This window comes from Schistocerca gregaria, chromosome 5 (genome assembly GCF_023897955.1).
Source record: "Schistocerca gregaria isolate iqSchGreg1 chromosome 5, iqSchGreg1.2, whole genome shotgun sequence".
NCBI classification, from domain to species: domain Eukaryota; kingdom Metazoa; phylum Arthropoda; class Insecta; order Orthoptera; family Acrididae; genus Schistocerca; species Schistocerca gregaria.
In genome coordinates this window covers 287,911,975-287,929,034 of record NC_064924.1, presented here as the reverse complement: position 1 = coordinate 287,929,034, position 17,060 = coordinate 287,911,975, and the positions used below count along the sequence as shown (strand labels likewise).

General features: G+C 44.3%; 1 protein-coding gene across 1 annotated transcript in view; it reads left to right on the top strand.

Moving 5' to 3' along the window:
• LOC126272956 (protein Wnt-2) overlaps positions 1–17,060 on the top strand; it is a 1,102,555-nt gene that overhangs the window by 1,036,621 nt on the left and 48,874 nt on the right. The window contains exon 3 of the mRNA XM_049976275.1: positions 3,502–3,767. Coding sequence (XP_049832232.1) covers positions 3,502–3,767 — 266 coding nt within the window. The remainder of the gene's footprint in view (positions 1–3,501; positions 3,768–17,060) is intronic.

Sequence of the window (17,060 nt, the reverse complement as noted above, 5' to 3'; positions counted from 1 at the left end):
CCATTGTCGTTAACGTCCCGATCGCGCTAAGCAGTTCGCACTTACTTTATTCTGGTATAGTGAGGCAGTGCCGGTACGCGACAGTGTGTTTTCACTCGGGCGAACGTGTGTACATTAATTTCAATCAGTCAGTTTGGGGTCGCGGTGAGTGAATGTCTTGAGCGCCATACACGCGATCGACTTTCCTGTCTCAGTTGAATACTCGAGACTGAGACTTCAGTGATAAAATCCGCTACAGTCGCAGTTGTAAAATTATTTGGTGATTCGAAGAATAATGCCACTGGATAGTAGGTGTGCCGAGGAAACTTAAGATTTTTTAAATATGCTAATATCAATTAGAGTAATTGTTGCCCGCAGGGTGTAACACCACACATAGGCTAATATCAATGAGAGTACTTCCTGTCCACAGTTCAGCTTTCTGTAATGAAGCTATTCGTGCCTTTTGGCACTACATTCTATGACTAGTTTCGGTTAATAGCAACGTGTGTGGCTTGAGAATGACTGTGACGGCCCGAAATCAGTTACTACTCCAGCAAAAATATCAGTGCTCTGGGAAGGACGAAATAAAAAAAAATCTAGTTTCCTCAGTAAAGTTATGCATTTCTAAAAAGGAAAGCGCAGCCCGGTTTCAGGATACGTGTGCCATCTTCAGATGCATATTACAACGTCAGTCCATAAATTATGCCTACCTGAGGTTACAATTGGTACATGGCATGAAACAGGATATCCTCTACGATCCTAGGCTTGCCGAAGGTTAATCCAGAATCATGTTTAGAAAAAAAAAAAAAAAAAAAAAAAACAGAACGCCTTTAACGACTAGAAATAGCACTTCCATATTCACAGAACATGTATGTTCTGCAGAAATGATCAGTATTGGAACCGTGTCGTCCCACAGGTTCAAATTCAACATCGATAGCGCGGGACAACAGCGTCTTCCGATAAAATGCGTCTGCAGATCTCGTTCTCGCTATAAACAGAAGGTAATGGATCAGCGTGACTTGAGAGGACGTGCAGAATGCGTCACACGCGTATGAGCGAACTGTATCGTGAAATCAGTGAATTTGAAAAATGGAATGGCATACATTCAGCCGGAAAAGTGCTGAACCAAGATCTGCATAACGCTTTCACTATTTTTGTATGTACGTGTAGAATGTTTATGGTATTAATAAAGTGTGTAGAAAAAGGTTTTATTTCCAATCTTTTCCAAGAAAGGGATGTTTTTACGTTATCAATCGCTTTCTCAAATCAATAAATGTTAAATGCGTTTCTAAGCCAAATACCCGACTTTTTGATTAATTTGCCTTATTATAAATATATTATCAGTACATGACTTTCTGAATGAAATGATAACCAAATCTAGACCCTAAGCTGTCGACAGGCGCTGATGTACATCAACGGGGACAGTTGAAAATATGTGCCCCGTCCGGGAAACGGACCCGGGACCTGCTGCTTACGTGGCAGACGCTATATCCATTTGGACCACATGTCCGAAAGAACAGATACCATCTTCATAAGCCGGCCGTAGTGGCCGAGCGGTTCTAGGCGCTACAGTCTGGAACTGCGAGACCGCTACGGTCGCATGTTCGAATCCTACCTCGGGCATGGATGTGTGTGATGTCCTTAGGTTAGTTAGGTTTAAGTAGTTCTAAGCTCTAGGGGACTGATGACCTCAGATGTTAAGTCCCATAGTGCTCACAGCCATTTGAACCATTTGAACCATCTTCATACAGTTAAGGCTAACCGGCCACTGACCCTCTTCTTCTCCGCTGAATGCACACGCATTGCCGGAATTGTTGCGGGACTCGGTAAGATTGTCTGCCGCGAGTAATGAGTGTAATGGGCAGGGACACTACGAATGTAGTGTGTGGACGTTAAGTTGGAAATGTGGGTCTCACGGGGGGCGTGGGAGGGATAAATCCCTGCAGTCGCACTATATTCCGTGCCCTCGATGGCTCAGATGGCTGCCGTCACGGTAGCTCAACGTGTTCGGTCATAGGGTTAACTACCCTCTGTAATAAAAAAAACTGGGTTAAACGATCAACAACGAACTTGAATGGGTGTCTTACGACGTCCGCCCCGAGCAGATGCAACGAACGAAAGCGAACAAAATGAGATAAAAAAAAGATGGATTGAGTGTTAGCCGTGTAAGCAGGAGATCCGGGGTTCGAGTCCCGGTCGGGGCACACATTTTCAACTGTCCCCACTGATGTATATGAACGCATGTCAACAGCTAAGGGTCTTGATTTCAATATCATTTCATTCCAAGAGATCTGCATGGACGCTGATGATATCTGTTCTTTCGGACATGTCCGGAAGAGCAGGTACCATCTTCATATATCTCTTTCTAAAGTCTGATGGTTCTTCTGAGATTATTGGATCTTTAAGAATTTTCCCATAAATTTTATGTCGCGCATTTAGTAGGCGTATTCCTCTATAATTTGCTGTGTCTTTCCTATTGCGTTTCTTAAACCTAGCAATTACTTGAATGGGATTTTCACTATGCAGCGGATTGTGCGCTGATACGAAACTTCCTGGCAGATTAAATCTGTGTGCCGGACCGAGACTCGAACTCGGGACCTTTGCCTTTCGCGGGCAAGTGCTCTACCATCTTTTTTAAAAATCTCGTTTTGTTCGTTATAGTTCGTTGCACTTGTTCGTGGCGGACGTTACATGACGCCCGTTGAAGTTCGTTATTGATCCATTCACTCAGTTTTTTTATTACAGAGGGCAGCTAACCCTCTGACCGAACACGCTGAGTTACCGTGCCGGCTATCCATCTGAGCTACCCAAGCACGACTCACGCCCCGCTCTCGCAGCTTCACTTCTGCCAGTGTCTCGTCTCCTACCTTCCAAACTTTACAGAAGCTCTCCTGCGAACCCTGCAGAACTAGCACTCCCGAAAGAAAGGATATGGGAAGTTTCATATCAGCGGCACACTCCGCTGCAGAGTGAAAATCTCATTGTGGAAACATCCCCCAGGCTTGTGGCTAAGCCGTGTCTCCGCCATATGGTTCTTTCAGGAGTGCTAGTTCTGCGTGGTTCGCAGGAGAGCTTCTGTAAAGTTTGAAAGGTAGGATACGAAATACTGGCAGAAGTGAAGCTGTGAGGGCGGAGCGTGAGTCGAGCTTGGGGAGCTCAGTTAGTAGAGCACTTGCAAAAGGAAAAGGTCCCGAGTTCGAGTCTCGGTCCGGCACACAGTTTTAATCTGCCAGGAAGTTTCTTAGAAATTGGGTTATTGGTTTTCTGTTTTGCAGGTCTGGAGCAGTTCTTTCAACACAAATGTTAAAAAAATGGAGAATGTAAAATTCTAAAATGATTTCTGCATATTTGATTTAGCACTAATGACATGCTAGTATAGAGACAAGAAAGTGACCTAATAAGAGTGTTTTTAGAAAAGAAATCGAGTCACGATTACTGAGATACCTTTCAGTGACCTGCAGTTGTCTACGTGTGTACTGCAGCGGTGGTTGTTTACGCGTGGTTGTTTACCCGTGTTTGCAGGCAGCCGGGAGGCGGCGTACACGTACGCGGCGGCGAGCGCGGGCGCCGCCTGGTCGGTGGCTGCGGCGTGCGCGCGCGGCAACGTATCGGCCTGCGGCTGCGACCCGAGGAGGCCGCGCGCGCCGCCCGCCGGCTGGTCCTGGGGCGGTTGCAGCGCCGACGTGCGCTTCGCCACGCGCCTCGCGCGGCGCTTCCTGGACGCGCGGGAGGTCGAGGGCGACGCGCGCAGCCTCATGAACCTGCACAACAACCGCGCCGGTCGCAAGGTCAGCCCCAGTCCTCTCTTCTCATATACAGCAACACTGACACAACTCAATCGACGTAAAAAAAAGTCTATAAAACTTACACTCCATTAAAAGTCATTTTGGCAGTAAAGTCCATTATAATAGACTCGTCGAATGTGAGCTCTTGTCAGGTGATATTAATTAATTCTTTGGGTTCTCTCTCTTTCCTTGACTTTCTAAAAAACTTAAAAACTTTTTTGTTATTCCTATAACCCCTTGACCCCTCATGCAATATATATATATATATATATTACCACACTATCAGTTCAATAAGCCACGGCTGCAAAATACTAACACGAATTCTTTACAGACGAATGGAAAAACTGGTAGAAGCCTACCTCTGGGAAGATCAGTATGGATTCCATAGAAATGTTGGGACACGCAATACTGACCTTACGACTTATCTTAGAACAAAGATTAAGAAAAGGCAATCCTACATTTCTAGCATTTGTTGACTTAGAGAAAGCTTTTGACAATGTTGACTGGAATACTCTCTTTCAAATTCTGAAAGTGTCAGGGGTAAAATACAGGGGGCGAAAAGCTATTTACATTTGTACAGAAGCCAAATGGCAGTTAAAAGAGTCGAGGGGCATGAAAGGGAAGCAGTGGTTGGGAAGGGAGTGAGACAGGGTTGTAACCGATTCCCGATGTTATTCAATCAAGGAGTAAAGGAAACAAAAGAAAAATTCGGAGAAGGTATTAATATCCATGGAGACGAAATAAAAGCTATGAGGTTCGCCGATGACATTGTAGTTCTGTCAGAGACAGCAAAGGGCTTGGAAGAGCAGCTGAACGGAATGGACTGTGTCTTGAAAGGAGGATATAAGATGAACATCAACAAAAGTAAAACGAGGATAATGGAATGTAGTCGAATTAAATCGGGTGATGCTGAGGGAATTAGATTAGGAAATGAGACACTTAAAGTAGTATGAGTATTGCTATTGATATTTGGGGAGCAAAATTACTGATGATGGTCGAAGTAGAGAGGATATAAAATGTAGACTGACAATGGCAAGGAGGGCGTTTCTGAAGAAGAGAAATTTTTTAACATCGAACATAGATTTAAGTGTCAGAAAGTCGTTTCTCAAAGTATTTGCATGCAGTGTAGCCATGTATGGAAGTGAAACGTGGACGATAAATAGTTTAGACAAGAAGAGAATGGAAACTTTCGAAATGTGGTGCTACAGAAGAATGCTGAAGATAAAATTGGTAGATCACATAACTAATGAGGGAGGAGGTATTGAATAGAATAGGGGGAAAGGATAAAACAGACAACATTGAACGACTAGAGATACGATGTTCATATTTAAACAACAGGTATACTACACACAGCAAATATGTTTTGCATCATCCCGATTCCAGGACTTCCGGAACCTGAACAGAAAACTGGAATAGAGATCAACATAAACATGATTTCCGCCCTTTTTACTGCTCATCGAAACCACACATTGCATGTTGTACCACCATACAGAGAAAACTTCAGAGGTGGTGGTCCAGAATGCTGAACACACCGGTACCAGCAGGACATTCTCTTGAACTGATGCATGCCTGTATTCGTCGTGCCAAACTATCCATAAATCCATGAAGCAACTGTTGGTAAAGATTGTCCCACTCCTCAGTGGCGATTCCGCGTAGATCCCTTAGAGTGGTTGGTGGGTCACGTCGTCCATAAACAGCCATTTTCAATCCATTCCAGGCATGTTCGATAGGGTTCATGTCTGGAGAACATGCTCTCCACTCTAGTCGAGCGATGTCGTTATCCTGAAGAAAGTCATTCACAAGGCGTACACGATGGGGGCGTGAAGTGTCGACGATGAAGACGAGTGCTTCGCCATTATGCTGCCGATATGGTTGCTCTATCGGTCGGAGTATGGTATTCGCACGTCGTACAACCTTTACGGCGCCTTCCATGACCACCAGCGGCGCACGTGGGCCTCACATAATGCCACCCTAAAACAGCAGGGAACCTCCACCTTGCTGCCCTAAGGCGTTCAGCCTGGCCGAGTTGCCTCCAAACAAGAATCCAACGAATGCCTTGTTGAAGGCGTATGCGACACTCATCGGTGAAGAGAACGTTATGCCAAACTTGAGTGTTTTTCAAATTTCTGTTGGTGCTGACCAGTTTCAGTTACCATAACCGGTCATCTGACCAGAAATAACTTACCCAGACAACATGAGAAGGCACTGCTCGGAGCCACTACGTAATATAAAATGATCGCTGTCACCAGCTTCTTGCAGTGATGATGATGGGTATCTTTCGGTACTACGCAATGGTTCCAGACATAGGCTCCTCAAGTGGTCTAGGCAAATTAAGTGTGCTCAGATGATCTATATGATAACCAAAAAATTATGATTATGATAAACTAGAAATTGAGTATTTTATTTTATTGCATACAAACCATCCACTTCTGTAAGTAAAACAGTGCATTGTTTCTTTTTCTTTCATTTTCAGCACTGGTCACACTATCCTTCTACTGAAATTCCAGAATGACAGTCTTTTATAATTTTGTATCATTTTTCTGAGTTCTTTTCTCTATTTAACCCCACGACCTGTTAACTCCTCTTCATTTCTGCAGGAAATCTGGAAAAATTTTCTTGAATTGGGTCCAAACTGACTCTATTTCTGCACAGATTTATTTGGCCTTGCTTCCCAGGTTTATCCTCCCACTTTCAAATCTAGAGCCTTTGCTCGACGTTGTTCACATCTACGCTTATTGCAATTTTGTATCTTTCTCGTTTACAATAGTGAGTTGAAAGTTGAAATAGCTATCAAAATAAATAATACCACTATACAGTACTTTGGCAAATTTTCGCGCGGGATAAGTTGCTGCATCTGATCACTTGTATGTGTACTTTTTCCTCTTTAAAATATGAGGTCAAGTTTGTGACTTTTCCTTCTGAGGTTGTCATGATTCATAACAATCCACGCCCAACTTACTGGCGCTCGTACTGCCTAGACTTCGCAGAATTTCAAGTAGAAACTTTCTAGACATCGTCTAACAGCTGTGCTTTCCCACCTAGGGAGTATTAACTATGTTGCATGAAGGTCAGTCAAACATGTAGAACGTTTCAACCCGTTTACAGTTAATGGCAATTCTCGCTTCTCAACCTCCACCTAGCCCCTCTTTTGGAGATTCCTAGAGTCCATAGCTTCCTTTGCATCTGTCATCCATCTTCTCCTTTACATCTGTCATCCATCTTCTAAGCGGTTGATTTAATATCCTTTTTTCCTCTTGGGTTAATCTCCATAACGCTTTGGCCATCTATTAACATCAATTCATAGTAGATTTCCATACCACAACCTTTTCCTCTTAACAGCTGCCGTTGTATTCCCTACTGCTTCCACCACTTTTTTGCTTTCTTCATGTTTGATGTGGTCTTACCTTGAAACTCCAGTACTTCGTCTCCATGGCTAGCAGTTGATCTTTCCTTTTTTTTTTTTTTTTTTTTGCTTCCAAGGTATCTGATCATATTCTTTCTACTGTTGTTTTTTATATAATCTTTTTCGATTTGTTCTTGACCTTATTACTCAAAATTGTTAGGTTAAACTGTCGAATAACATGTTTCCCTTGCCCAATCATATTTTTAATTTTTCCAGTGCTCTTTCCATAAACTGTAACACTACCGCTTGATTTCTGTAAATTGCTCTCCTATGATACAGGGTCATTTCGGACTAAATGTGAGTTGTAAGAAGTTACCGTTTATACCCTGTATAAGTGGGGAGAAACTTGAAGAGGGCCATTTTTTTTATTATTAATACTTGTTCCATAGATCATGAATACGACACTTCGTAATGATGTGGAACGTGGCAGGTTAATAAAAGATGTCTGTACAAGATATTACATTACACAAAATATTGCATGACACTAATGTTTAAGTTGGTTTTTTCCCCTCCCTTAGTTTATATCTAAAAATTCAGCCAATGAGTAGAAGGAGCTGTCATCTAGAAATTCTTTTAATTTATTTTTAAATGTTGGTTGGCTATCTGTCAGGCTTTAGATGCTGTTTGGTAGGGGACCAAAGACTTCTGTGGCAGCATAATTTACCCCTTTCTGTGCCAAAGTCAGATTTAACCCTGCATAGTGAAGATCATCCTTTCTCCTGGTGTTATAGCTATGCACACTGCTATTACTTTTGAACTGGGTTGGATTATTAACAACAAATTTCATAAGTGAATATATATACTGTGAGGTTACTGTGAGGATCCCTAGATCCTTAAATAGATGTCTGTAGGAAGACCATGGGTGGGCACCAGCAATTATTCTGATTACACGTTTTTGAGCAATGAATATTTTTCTTCTCAACGATGAATTACCCCAGAATATGATGCCATACGAAAGCAGTGAATGAAAGTAGGCATAGTAAGCTAATTTACTGAGATTCTTATCACTAAAATTTGCTGTAACCCTAATAGCACACGTAGCTGAACTCAGACGTTTCAGCAGACCATCAATGTGTAGCTTCCAGTTTAACCTCTCATCAATGGACACACCTAAAATTTTTGAAAATTCTACCTTAGCAACAGACTTCTGTTCAAAGTCTATCTTTATTACTGGAGTTGTGCCATTTACTATACGGATCTGTATATACTGTGTTTTATCAAAAGTCCGTTTGCTCACAAACACTTAATAATTTTGTGAAAAACATCATTTACAATTACATCACTTAGTTCTTGGTTTTTGGATGTTATTAGTATACTTGTATCATCAGCAAAAAGAACTAACTTTGCATCTTCATCAATATGGAATGTTAAGTCATTAATGCATATCGAGAACAGTAAAGGACCTAAGACCGAACCCTGTGGGACCCTGTAACTGATAGCCTCCCAGTTTGAGGAATCAGCTGTTGTTTTAACATTACATGAACCACTTATTTCAACTTTCTGCATTCTTCCAGTTAAGTATGAATTATACCATTTGTGCACTGCCCCCCTCAAACCATAATGATTTAGCTTATCTAAAAGAATTCCATGATTTACAGAATCAAAGGCCTTTGAGAGATTCTGTAAGGTTCTTCTACGAAAGGTGTTGAACATGACGTCAGGGTGCGGTGCACATTTTATATGGAAGTGCGAGGCTAAAAAGCAGGCGAGAAGGGCCGATATTATCGGTGCTTGTACAGACGGCGGGTAGATGTGTTACATACGCGTGTAAGCATCAGGGGCACATGCGCGAGCCACATCTCGTGCTGCCCGTGTTACGTGTCTCAAGTGGGATAGCCATTAATCATGGGGCTGCCATGCGTGGTGCTTGAAACAAGGTGCGGGCGGCCACAGCGCCGCGTTGCTATGACCTAGTGTCGTATATTACTGTGTGTCTGTCGTATGATGCTGGGGCTCCGAGATGACATTAACAAGGCTGTCCCGATGTTCTGAAGGTTACGATCACAGCAGTATTTTAAGCCTTCTTGTCCGTGAGTGTCGCTTAAATGGATTCCCGAAGGTTTATCCTCGCGAAGAATAGAAGCCGAGTTATAAAAGTCGGAGGTGAATAACGACTTCCGTGTTAAGACGTTTGAGAGTTGGTAAAAGTCACCACAAGGTGCAGTACATGCGTGAGTTTTAGATTTAAAGACAGGCTCGGAACGGGGTATTGCGTTGTTTAAGGCGCTGAGGATTGTAACCGGAGGAGGGGGGGGGGGGGGGGGCGGCGACGCAGTGAGTTGTTAGATTCCACGCCCAGGATTCAAGTAAGATGAACAGCGGGATGTTTCGGTGGTTAAAACCACACGACATTAGCTTTCATATCTTTTGACAGCTAAGTTCGTACTGTGCCTCTAGAATTACAATATTGTAGTAAACATTGTTCAGTCTGTTTCCCATAGGGATTGATGAAATTTCCATGATGTCTTGTTGTCAGTCCGTAAAAATCGTCGTTGCTACCAGGCCGCAGGTCATCAACCTCAGAGGTTATCAGGTCACCGCCATAACCCACTCTGCAGTTTTCAGGTGATCTCTCCTTGCATAACAGAACCCTAGCGCGCTTATTCCTCTGATTTCTATCGAATTCAGAGGATACAGTGGACTCGGTTACTTCACAAATTTGTTTAAGTATGCTGTGCTCAACCGGCATTTCTCGGACATGATTCCAATGTCCATCTAAGTCACCCAAATATATGGTTCAAATGGCTCTGAGCACTATAGGACTTAACATCTGAGGTCATCAGTCCCCTAGACTTAGAACTATTTTAAATCTAACTAACATAAGACATCACACACATCCATGCCCGAGGCAGAATACGAACCTGCGACCGCAGCAGAAGCGCGGTTCTGGACTAAAGCGCCTAGAACAGCTCGGCCACAACGGCCGGTTTCTAAGTCACCCATTTCCTATTCGCTAGTGCTGTGCCTATGAACTACTACTGTAGGCCATCAGCTAACTCAGCAAGTAAAGACGATATCTTATCGAATGTCATCCCATGGCGCAACGGAGTTCCCTGCTTTCTTCTGGCCGCAGACTGTTCGTGCAAAATACATTAAGAATATGGGATGTTCGAAAATTCTCGTTCCAAACGTCTATGGGAGTGAGTATATATTTTGGATGGGAACGCATGTCTAGAAGCGCATCATTTCCGTGCTACAGCGGCTTGAAAATGTGTGTGATGGGTAGGTTTACAGCGGGGTAGTCATGATTGGACAGGGGATTGCCTATGTCAGATTGGTTGATATAACTCGACGTCTAACTTACCTCTTTCAGCTGATTTGAGCCTCATTCACGTTTTTGTGAATGTTAGAGGTGGTATGGAGTGTTGGATGTAGTTACTGCTCATACCCATCATACCAGTTGGAGCTGGGAGCAACACCCATTTCACGCGCATTTGCTGGTGCCATCATGACGCGTTCTCTTCAGCGTGATGCAGTAGGCCCTTCCAGTTCGGGTGTGTGGCATCTGCTTGGAGCACCACAGACACGCCTGCTGAAGGTGACGGTATCTCTTTCTTGAAGCCGTTGTATAATTATGGTGAATACCGATTGCGATGGAGGCGGATGTTCTGCATGACGATCTTGATAAAGGCGACGGGCAGTTCTTCCGTTACTGTGAGCTTCGCTATGCAGAAGGATCATGTCAGAGTACTCTGCAAATGTGTACTCAACAATGTTGCTCTAACACTCACACACATGTGAATGAGGCTCGAACCATGTCGGAGAGGTAGGATTCACATCAGACGACATTAGCCAAACCGATTTAAGCACCCCCGCAACATGACTACCCTGTTGCAAACCTATATGTTTTCAAACGGTTGTTACACGGAAACAGTACGTTTCGGTTCCAATTCAAAATATTGTCTGCTCACTCCGTTCTGCAAGTCCTACAAATTTGTGCCAGATTTCCCGTGTTCAGAAATTATTATCCATGACCAGCCTAGTTCCTTTCTCAACCCAACTTGCAGCTCTGAAATCTAACGACAATTCGAATATTGTTCTTCAGCCCTGCAAGTACGATGGAAGCGGTGTGGTCCAGAGCATTTCTGTGGTTTCTGTTCGATTAACATCAGCAGTTACCCTTGCTGAGGAATCATCGAATAACTAACCTCGTGATTAACTTTCATACGAATACTCACAAAGTTTTATCTCGGAACCATCAATCCGCGACTGTGACACTTGATACTGTTAGTCCATCTCTAAGTATTCACCTATTCAATGCGAAACATTTTGGCTTGTCTGCATTTTGACCAGAAAATGTTCCCCTTTGAAAATAATCTCGTTGTCATTCTAGAAATGTCTTCGAAGTAATGATTTCTGAATTCGAGAGAAGTGAATGAAATAAATGGCTCCCATCTATGAAAAAAGAGGGAGTGAGGCAAAATTTGATGGCCCAAAGCAGCATCAGCATGTGTGACTGTGTACTGTTCAGAATGAGCTGAGCTGTTGTCGTGGACCAAAAAGTATCCCGCATCACTTCGTGTACTTTTTTCCCAATTTACTGGCTTTCGGGCCGTGCCAATTCAGTAATCTCAACAGTGTAATGTCAATCATGACTACACGAATGTGAGAAAGACGCTACACCCAGTCCCCGAGTGGCGAAAATCTTCTATCCGACTGGGAATCGAGGCCCGGGTCCCTTCGCTTAGCAAACCACCGCGCTGACCCCGCAGCTACCGAGATGGACGACGCTTCGTCCTCAGAACGAAATTTTCACTATGTAGCGGAGAGTGCGGTGGTATGCAACATCCTGGAAGATTAAAACTGTGTACCAGACCGAGACTTGAATTCGCGACCTTTGCCTTTCGCGAGCAAGTGCTCTACCGACTGAGCTAGCCGCAGAGACTCACCACTCATCCTCATGGCTTTACTCTCACTGGTATCTCACCTCTACATACTAGACTTCACAGAAGCTCTCCTGCCGAACTCTCAAGCCTAGCACCCTTGGTATAAAGGATATTGCAGAGACAGGGCTTAGCCACAGCCTGTGGGATGTTTCCAGAACGAAATTGTCAATCTGTAGCGGAGTGTGTGCTGCTATGGAACTAGCTGACAGATTGAAATTTTGTATAGGATCGAGACTCGAACTCGGAAACTTAGCCTTTCTCGGTCTAGTATTCTATCGACAGAGCTAACCAAAGCTCGACTCACGATCCGTCCTCATCGCTTTACTTCCGCCAGTACCTCGTCTCCTACCTTCCAAACTTCACACAAGCTCTCCTGCGAAACTTATAAAACTAGCACTCCTGGAAGAAACGATATTGCAGAGACATGGTTGAACCATAGCCTGGGAATGTCCAGGATGAAATTTTCACTCTGCAGCAAAGTGTGCGGTAAAATGAAACTTCCTGGCAGAATCTCTGTACTGGACCTAGACTCGAACTCGGGACCTTCGCCTCACTTGGGCATGTACTATATTGACAGACAGCGAATTTTTTATCAGCCCCAACAGAGCTGCAAAATGAAAATTTCATTCTGGAAACACTCCCCAGGGTGTGGTCTCCGCAAGTTCCGTAAGAGAACTTCTGTGAAGTTTGCAAGGTAAAGACGAGGTACTGGCGTAAGTAAAACTGAGAGTAGGGGTCGCGCGTCGTGCTTGGGTAGTTCAATTGGTAGAGCACTTAGCGGCGAAAGGCGAAGGTCCTGAGTTCGAGTCTCAGCTCGGCACACAGTTTTAATCTGCCAGGAACTCATACCCTCGTCACGAGATTCCGGCGATACGCTCCTGTGACGATTTGCTCCTTCTGAGCGTAATCTGTTGCTCCACGCCGCACCATGGCAGTCCCAAAATCAAACCTTAAATCAACTTGTACAATGATGAACAGGTCTTCACCTTTTTTTAGCGGTGGTGAATCCACAACTCTCCACTGCTCCCTTTGCTCCATTGTGTGACACCCCCGACACTCATCCATGGTGACTAGACGGCTTAAGAATCCATCTGGACTGGCCTGATACTGTAGCTACTTTAAAGCTGCTATGTCCGTTGGGCAGACTTTAGAATTGGTGAGAGCAGCCGCGGAATTAATCGGACGGCCACCTTCTTCGTTTTGAAAATGTGCAAGATGTTGAAAACGTGCATAACTAATTTGCACTTTTTGCTCTATTGCCTCGACTGCGACATACCGGTCTACGAGCATCGCGACCTCCACATCTTTTGCGATTCCCGACTATTTACAGAGCGAAATTTTGGCACTTTGTTGGCTCTCATTCAGACTACACTGATGTGAAAAACTTACGGCCGATAGTAATTTTCGCATGATGTGTCACTGCCAAGTAACACTGCTTGATGAAACTCGGACCATATACGCAAAGGACTGCTACAGTATACTACATAAGGTAACTGTAGAAATACGCAATTCGACGAACAGAATGATAATTACACTGCAGTCACTGTGATTGGGATGGTCCTCTCGCCATTACAAGAGGCAGAACATGGTTCTCAATACGGTGTGTGCATGATCTGCAACATGTTCCTTTGCTGGGGGTAAGGCAGGTAAGAAGTTCTTGTGGTAGGACGCTCCAGCTGGATGGTCGCTGGTGCTTCTGGATGAGCTGCAATACATTCCCCCAAAGCATGCCACAGTGCTCTCATAACGTGCACTGGTAAGTGTCCCGTGTTCTAAGAGCTGAAGGTCAGTATGACAATGTAACATTACACCTCCCCACGTAATAGCACCTGGACCATCAAAACGATCATGTTCGGCAATGTTCATAACGTTTTCCCAACTATCGCGGTATGAGGACATGTTCAGTCTTGTCGAAAATGACTGTTCTCGTGGTCCAAGTATTATGCTGTGGGGAGGCATAATGTTGCATGGACGTACTGACCACCAAATCTTTGTACACGGTACGATCACTCGTCAACTTCGTGACACTGTACTACTCCCCAATGTCCGTCTCCCTTGACTTCAAGTTTATAACGGTGGACGACTGCATCGAACAGAGATTATTCAGCGAATGGACTGCGCTGCCTGTTGTCCCAACTTAAATCCCATCGAGCACATGTTGGGTATATCGGCGAGACATGTTGCAGCATCAACGACAATCTAGCGACTGTGAACAGCACTGCTGGAGAAATGGAAAGCCCTACCACCTGAAATTATTACGAAGCTTGTGACCGGCATGGAATGACGTTGCAGAACCATGACTTGCCTTTTTAAATGTCGAGAAAAACATCATGAATCGCGGTGACTTGAGTCTTGTAATAAAAGTGAGATTTCCCTTCGTTTCATTGCGTATTTCCTCCAGTTATTTTGTGCTGTATACTATGTATGGTCTGAATTTCCTTTGCTTTACGTTTATGATCGCACTCATCAAACTACCGGTTTCGGTTTATAATGACCATCTTCAGTTCTGTTTTATAAAAAAATGTCCTAACGGTCTATTCTGTATTATGCAGGGTCCAAGTTTGGTGGAGATATATTTCTTGGTAGTGACACATCACTACTTTCGTCTTTATGTTTTCCACACCACTGTATTTTAACGACACTGAAAGCAAGTGTGCCACCTAACCGCCGTGTCATATGATGCTGTATCATTGTCACATTGGCATACTTGCTCAAAGTAATTAAAGAAGAAAGGGTTATTAATATACGTATCTTACTACATTAACGTTGTCCGTCGCCTTTTGCTGTCTGTATGTGAGCGAGTGAGGTACCGCAGTGGTCAGGACACTCGACTCGCATTCGGGAATTTTTAAATTCCCGTCCGGCCATTCCGATGAAGGTTTGCCGTGATTTCACTAAATCGCTCCAGGCAAATGAAAGGACGGTTCATTTAACAGGGCACTGCAGATTACCTTCCCCATCCGAGCTTGCACTCCGCCTCTGGAGACGACGTTGTCGGTGGGACGAAACTCTAATCTCCCTTATTCTTTTTATTTGTTTACCGGCCGTGTCGGATATTTTGTTTACTCGGGGATTGGTTCAAAAATGGTTCAAATGGCTCTGAGCACTATGGGACTTAACTTATGAGACCATCAGTCCCCTAGAACTTAGAAATACTTAAGCCTAACTAACCTGAGGACAGCAGACACATCCATGCCCGAGGCAGAATTCGAACCTACGACAGTTGTGGTCACGGGGCTCCAGACTCAAGCGCCTAGAACCGCTCGGCCACAGCGGACTGGGTGTTTGTGTTGTCCTCATCATTTCATCATCATTCATGACAGTGGCTAGATTGGACTGTGTAAAACGTGGACTGTCTAAAAATTGGATTTTTTACTAATAAACTGATTCACGACGGAGATTTGTGTTCATTATTCATTACCGCCACGCGAGACAAGTCTTCTGGTCGTCCGAGAGGCGGGCAGTAAGTAATGCAATACATTTCTTTCTCGGCCATTTACTGTCACAAAAACGCGGACTTTGCTCTCAGGCATCCTGAAATATTACCATTTCAGCCCCTAGACTATCACGAAACCCCGGTAGATAGCGGCACTATACATAGTTTTCAGCTTGGTGTCTGTAACGATGGTGCGTTCCAAGCAGAGAACTGTCAGAGAGTTTCTTTTGACCGAAAACCAAAGCATCAGAGATATCCACAGGCGCTTGCAGAATACCTGTGGAGACCTTCCAGTAAACAAAATCACGGTGAGTGCTTGGGCAAGGAACTCACAGAACTTCATTGGACTGTTCTGCTTCATCCACTCTACAGTGCGCCTCTTGCACCTTCAGGCTGTTTGGCCTAATGAAGGACGCACTCCACAAGAAAACACTACGTGACTGATGGGGAGGTTATTAATGCAGCAAGAAGTTGACTCCTACGTCGACTGGTAGAGAGGTACCATGTGGTCATATATGTCCTCCCAGTAAGGGAGCGTAAGGCTTTCGCACTGAGCGGTGATTATGTTGAAAAATAGGAGTTTGTAGCGAAAAGATTGGGGAGTAATATGGTGTACTGGAACCCTGAATAAAAACAACCTACTTTCAGAAAAAAAAATGTGTTGCATTGCTCACTGAATGCCCCTCGTAGATAATGGGTTCTACTCAGGCAATGGCGCGACAGCTCACTAATTGATTTCAAGGGGAGACTTATGTTTCTTCAGGATCTGGGTAGTTTTGAAGAAGCATTTTCCAAGCAGAGATGATTGTACGTGTGGAGGATTTTATGTGTTGATAAAGTTTCATTACGGAAAATGAGTATGTTGCAAACACCAAGAGTACGTTGAGTGAAAAAATAGCGGTGTCTGCAGGTGTATCAGCAGATGCTACGGCACACACCGGCGGATTTAGGGACGTCATCCTTATTGATGAGGTGCGAGCGTCGTTATTTTCATCAGCCGCTGCCGCGTTGGCGTCTGTTGACACGAGCAGATAAAAGAAGCCGTGCTAATGTTCACACCGTACTGCAGCGCACACAATGGTAATAAATATGCGCGGCACAGGCGGAAACATAAATCCGTGCACATTCTCTCCTCGGAGTCAGGTGTTCGGCCCACCGATTCCTTGTCTGCGGCGGGCGTGGAAGCCTACGGAGATGTACTGCAGTCGCGAATGCGCGGACGGCGCGCATCTGGCCGGCAGATCTCTCTGCACGGCCTCACGGCGAGCCTTCCGGTGCGGGCTTTCGTGCTCGCTCTTACGGCAGCCGCCCGGCCGCCCACCTGTGCACCAGTAAGAGAGTCTCCTGTCTTTAACGTGGGTGCACACATGTACGCAGAAAGCTAACGATTTTTCTGACTTTTAAGAACATGTACAAACCTACTGGTCATGAAGTTGTTGCTCCTAGACTGGTTCTCGTAAATTAAGGAAAGAAAATCACAGAACAGGAATTTTGTCTTGCAATCTTTAACAGACAGAACTCACGCAATTTCAGATAATTCGCAATTAGATTAAAAAAATTAAAAGTATTAG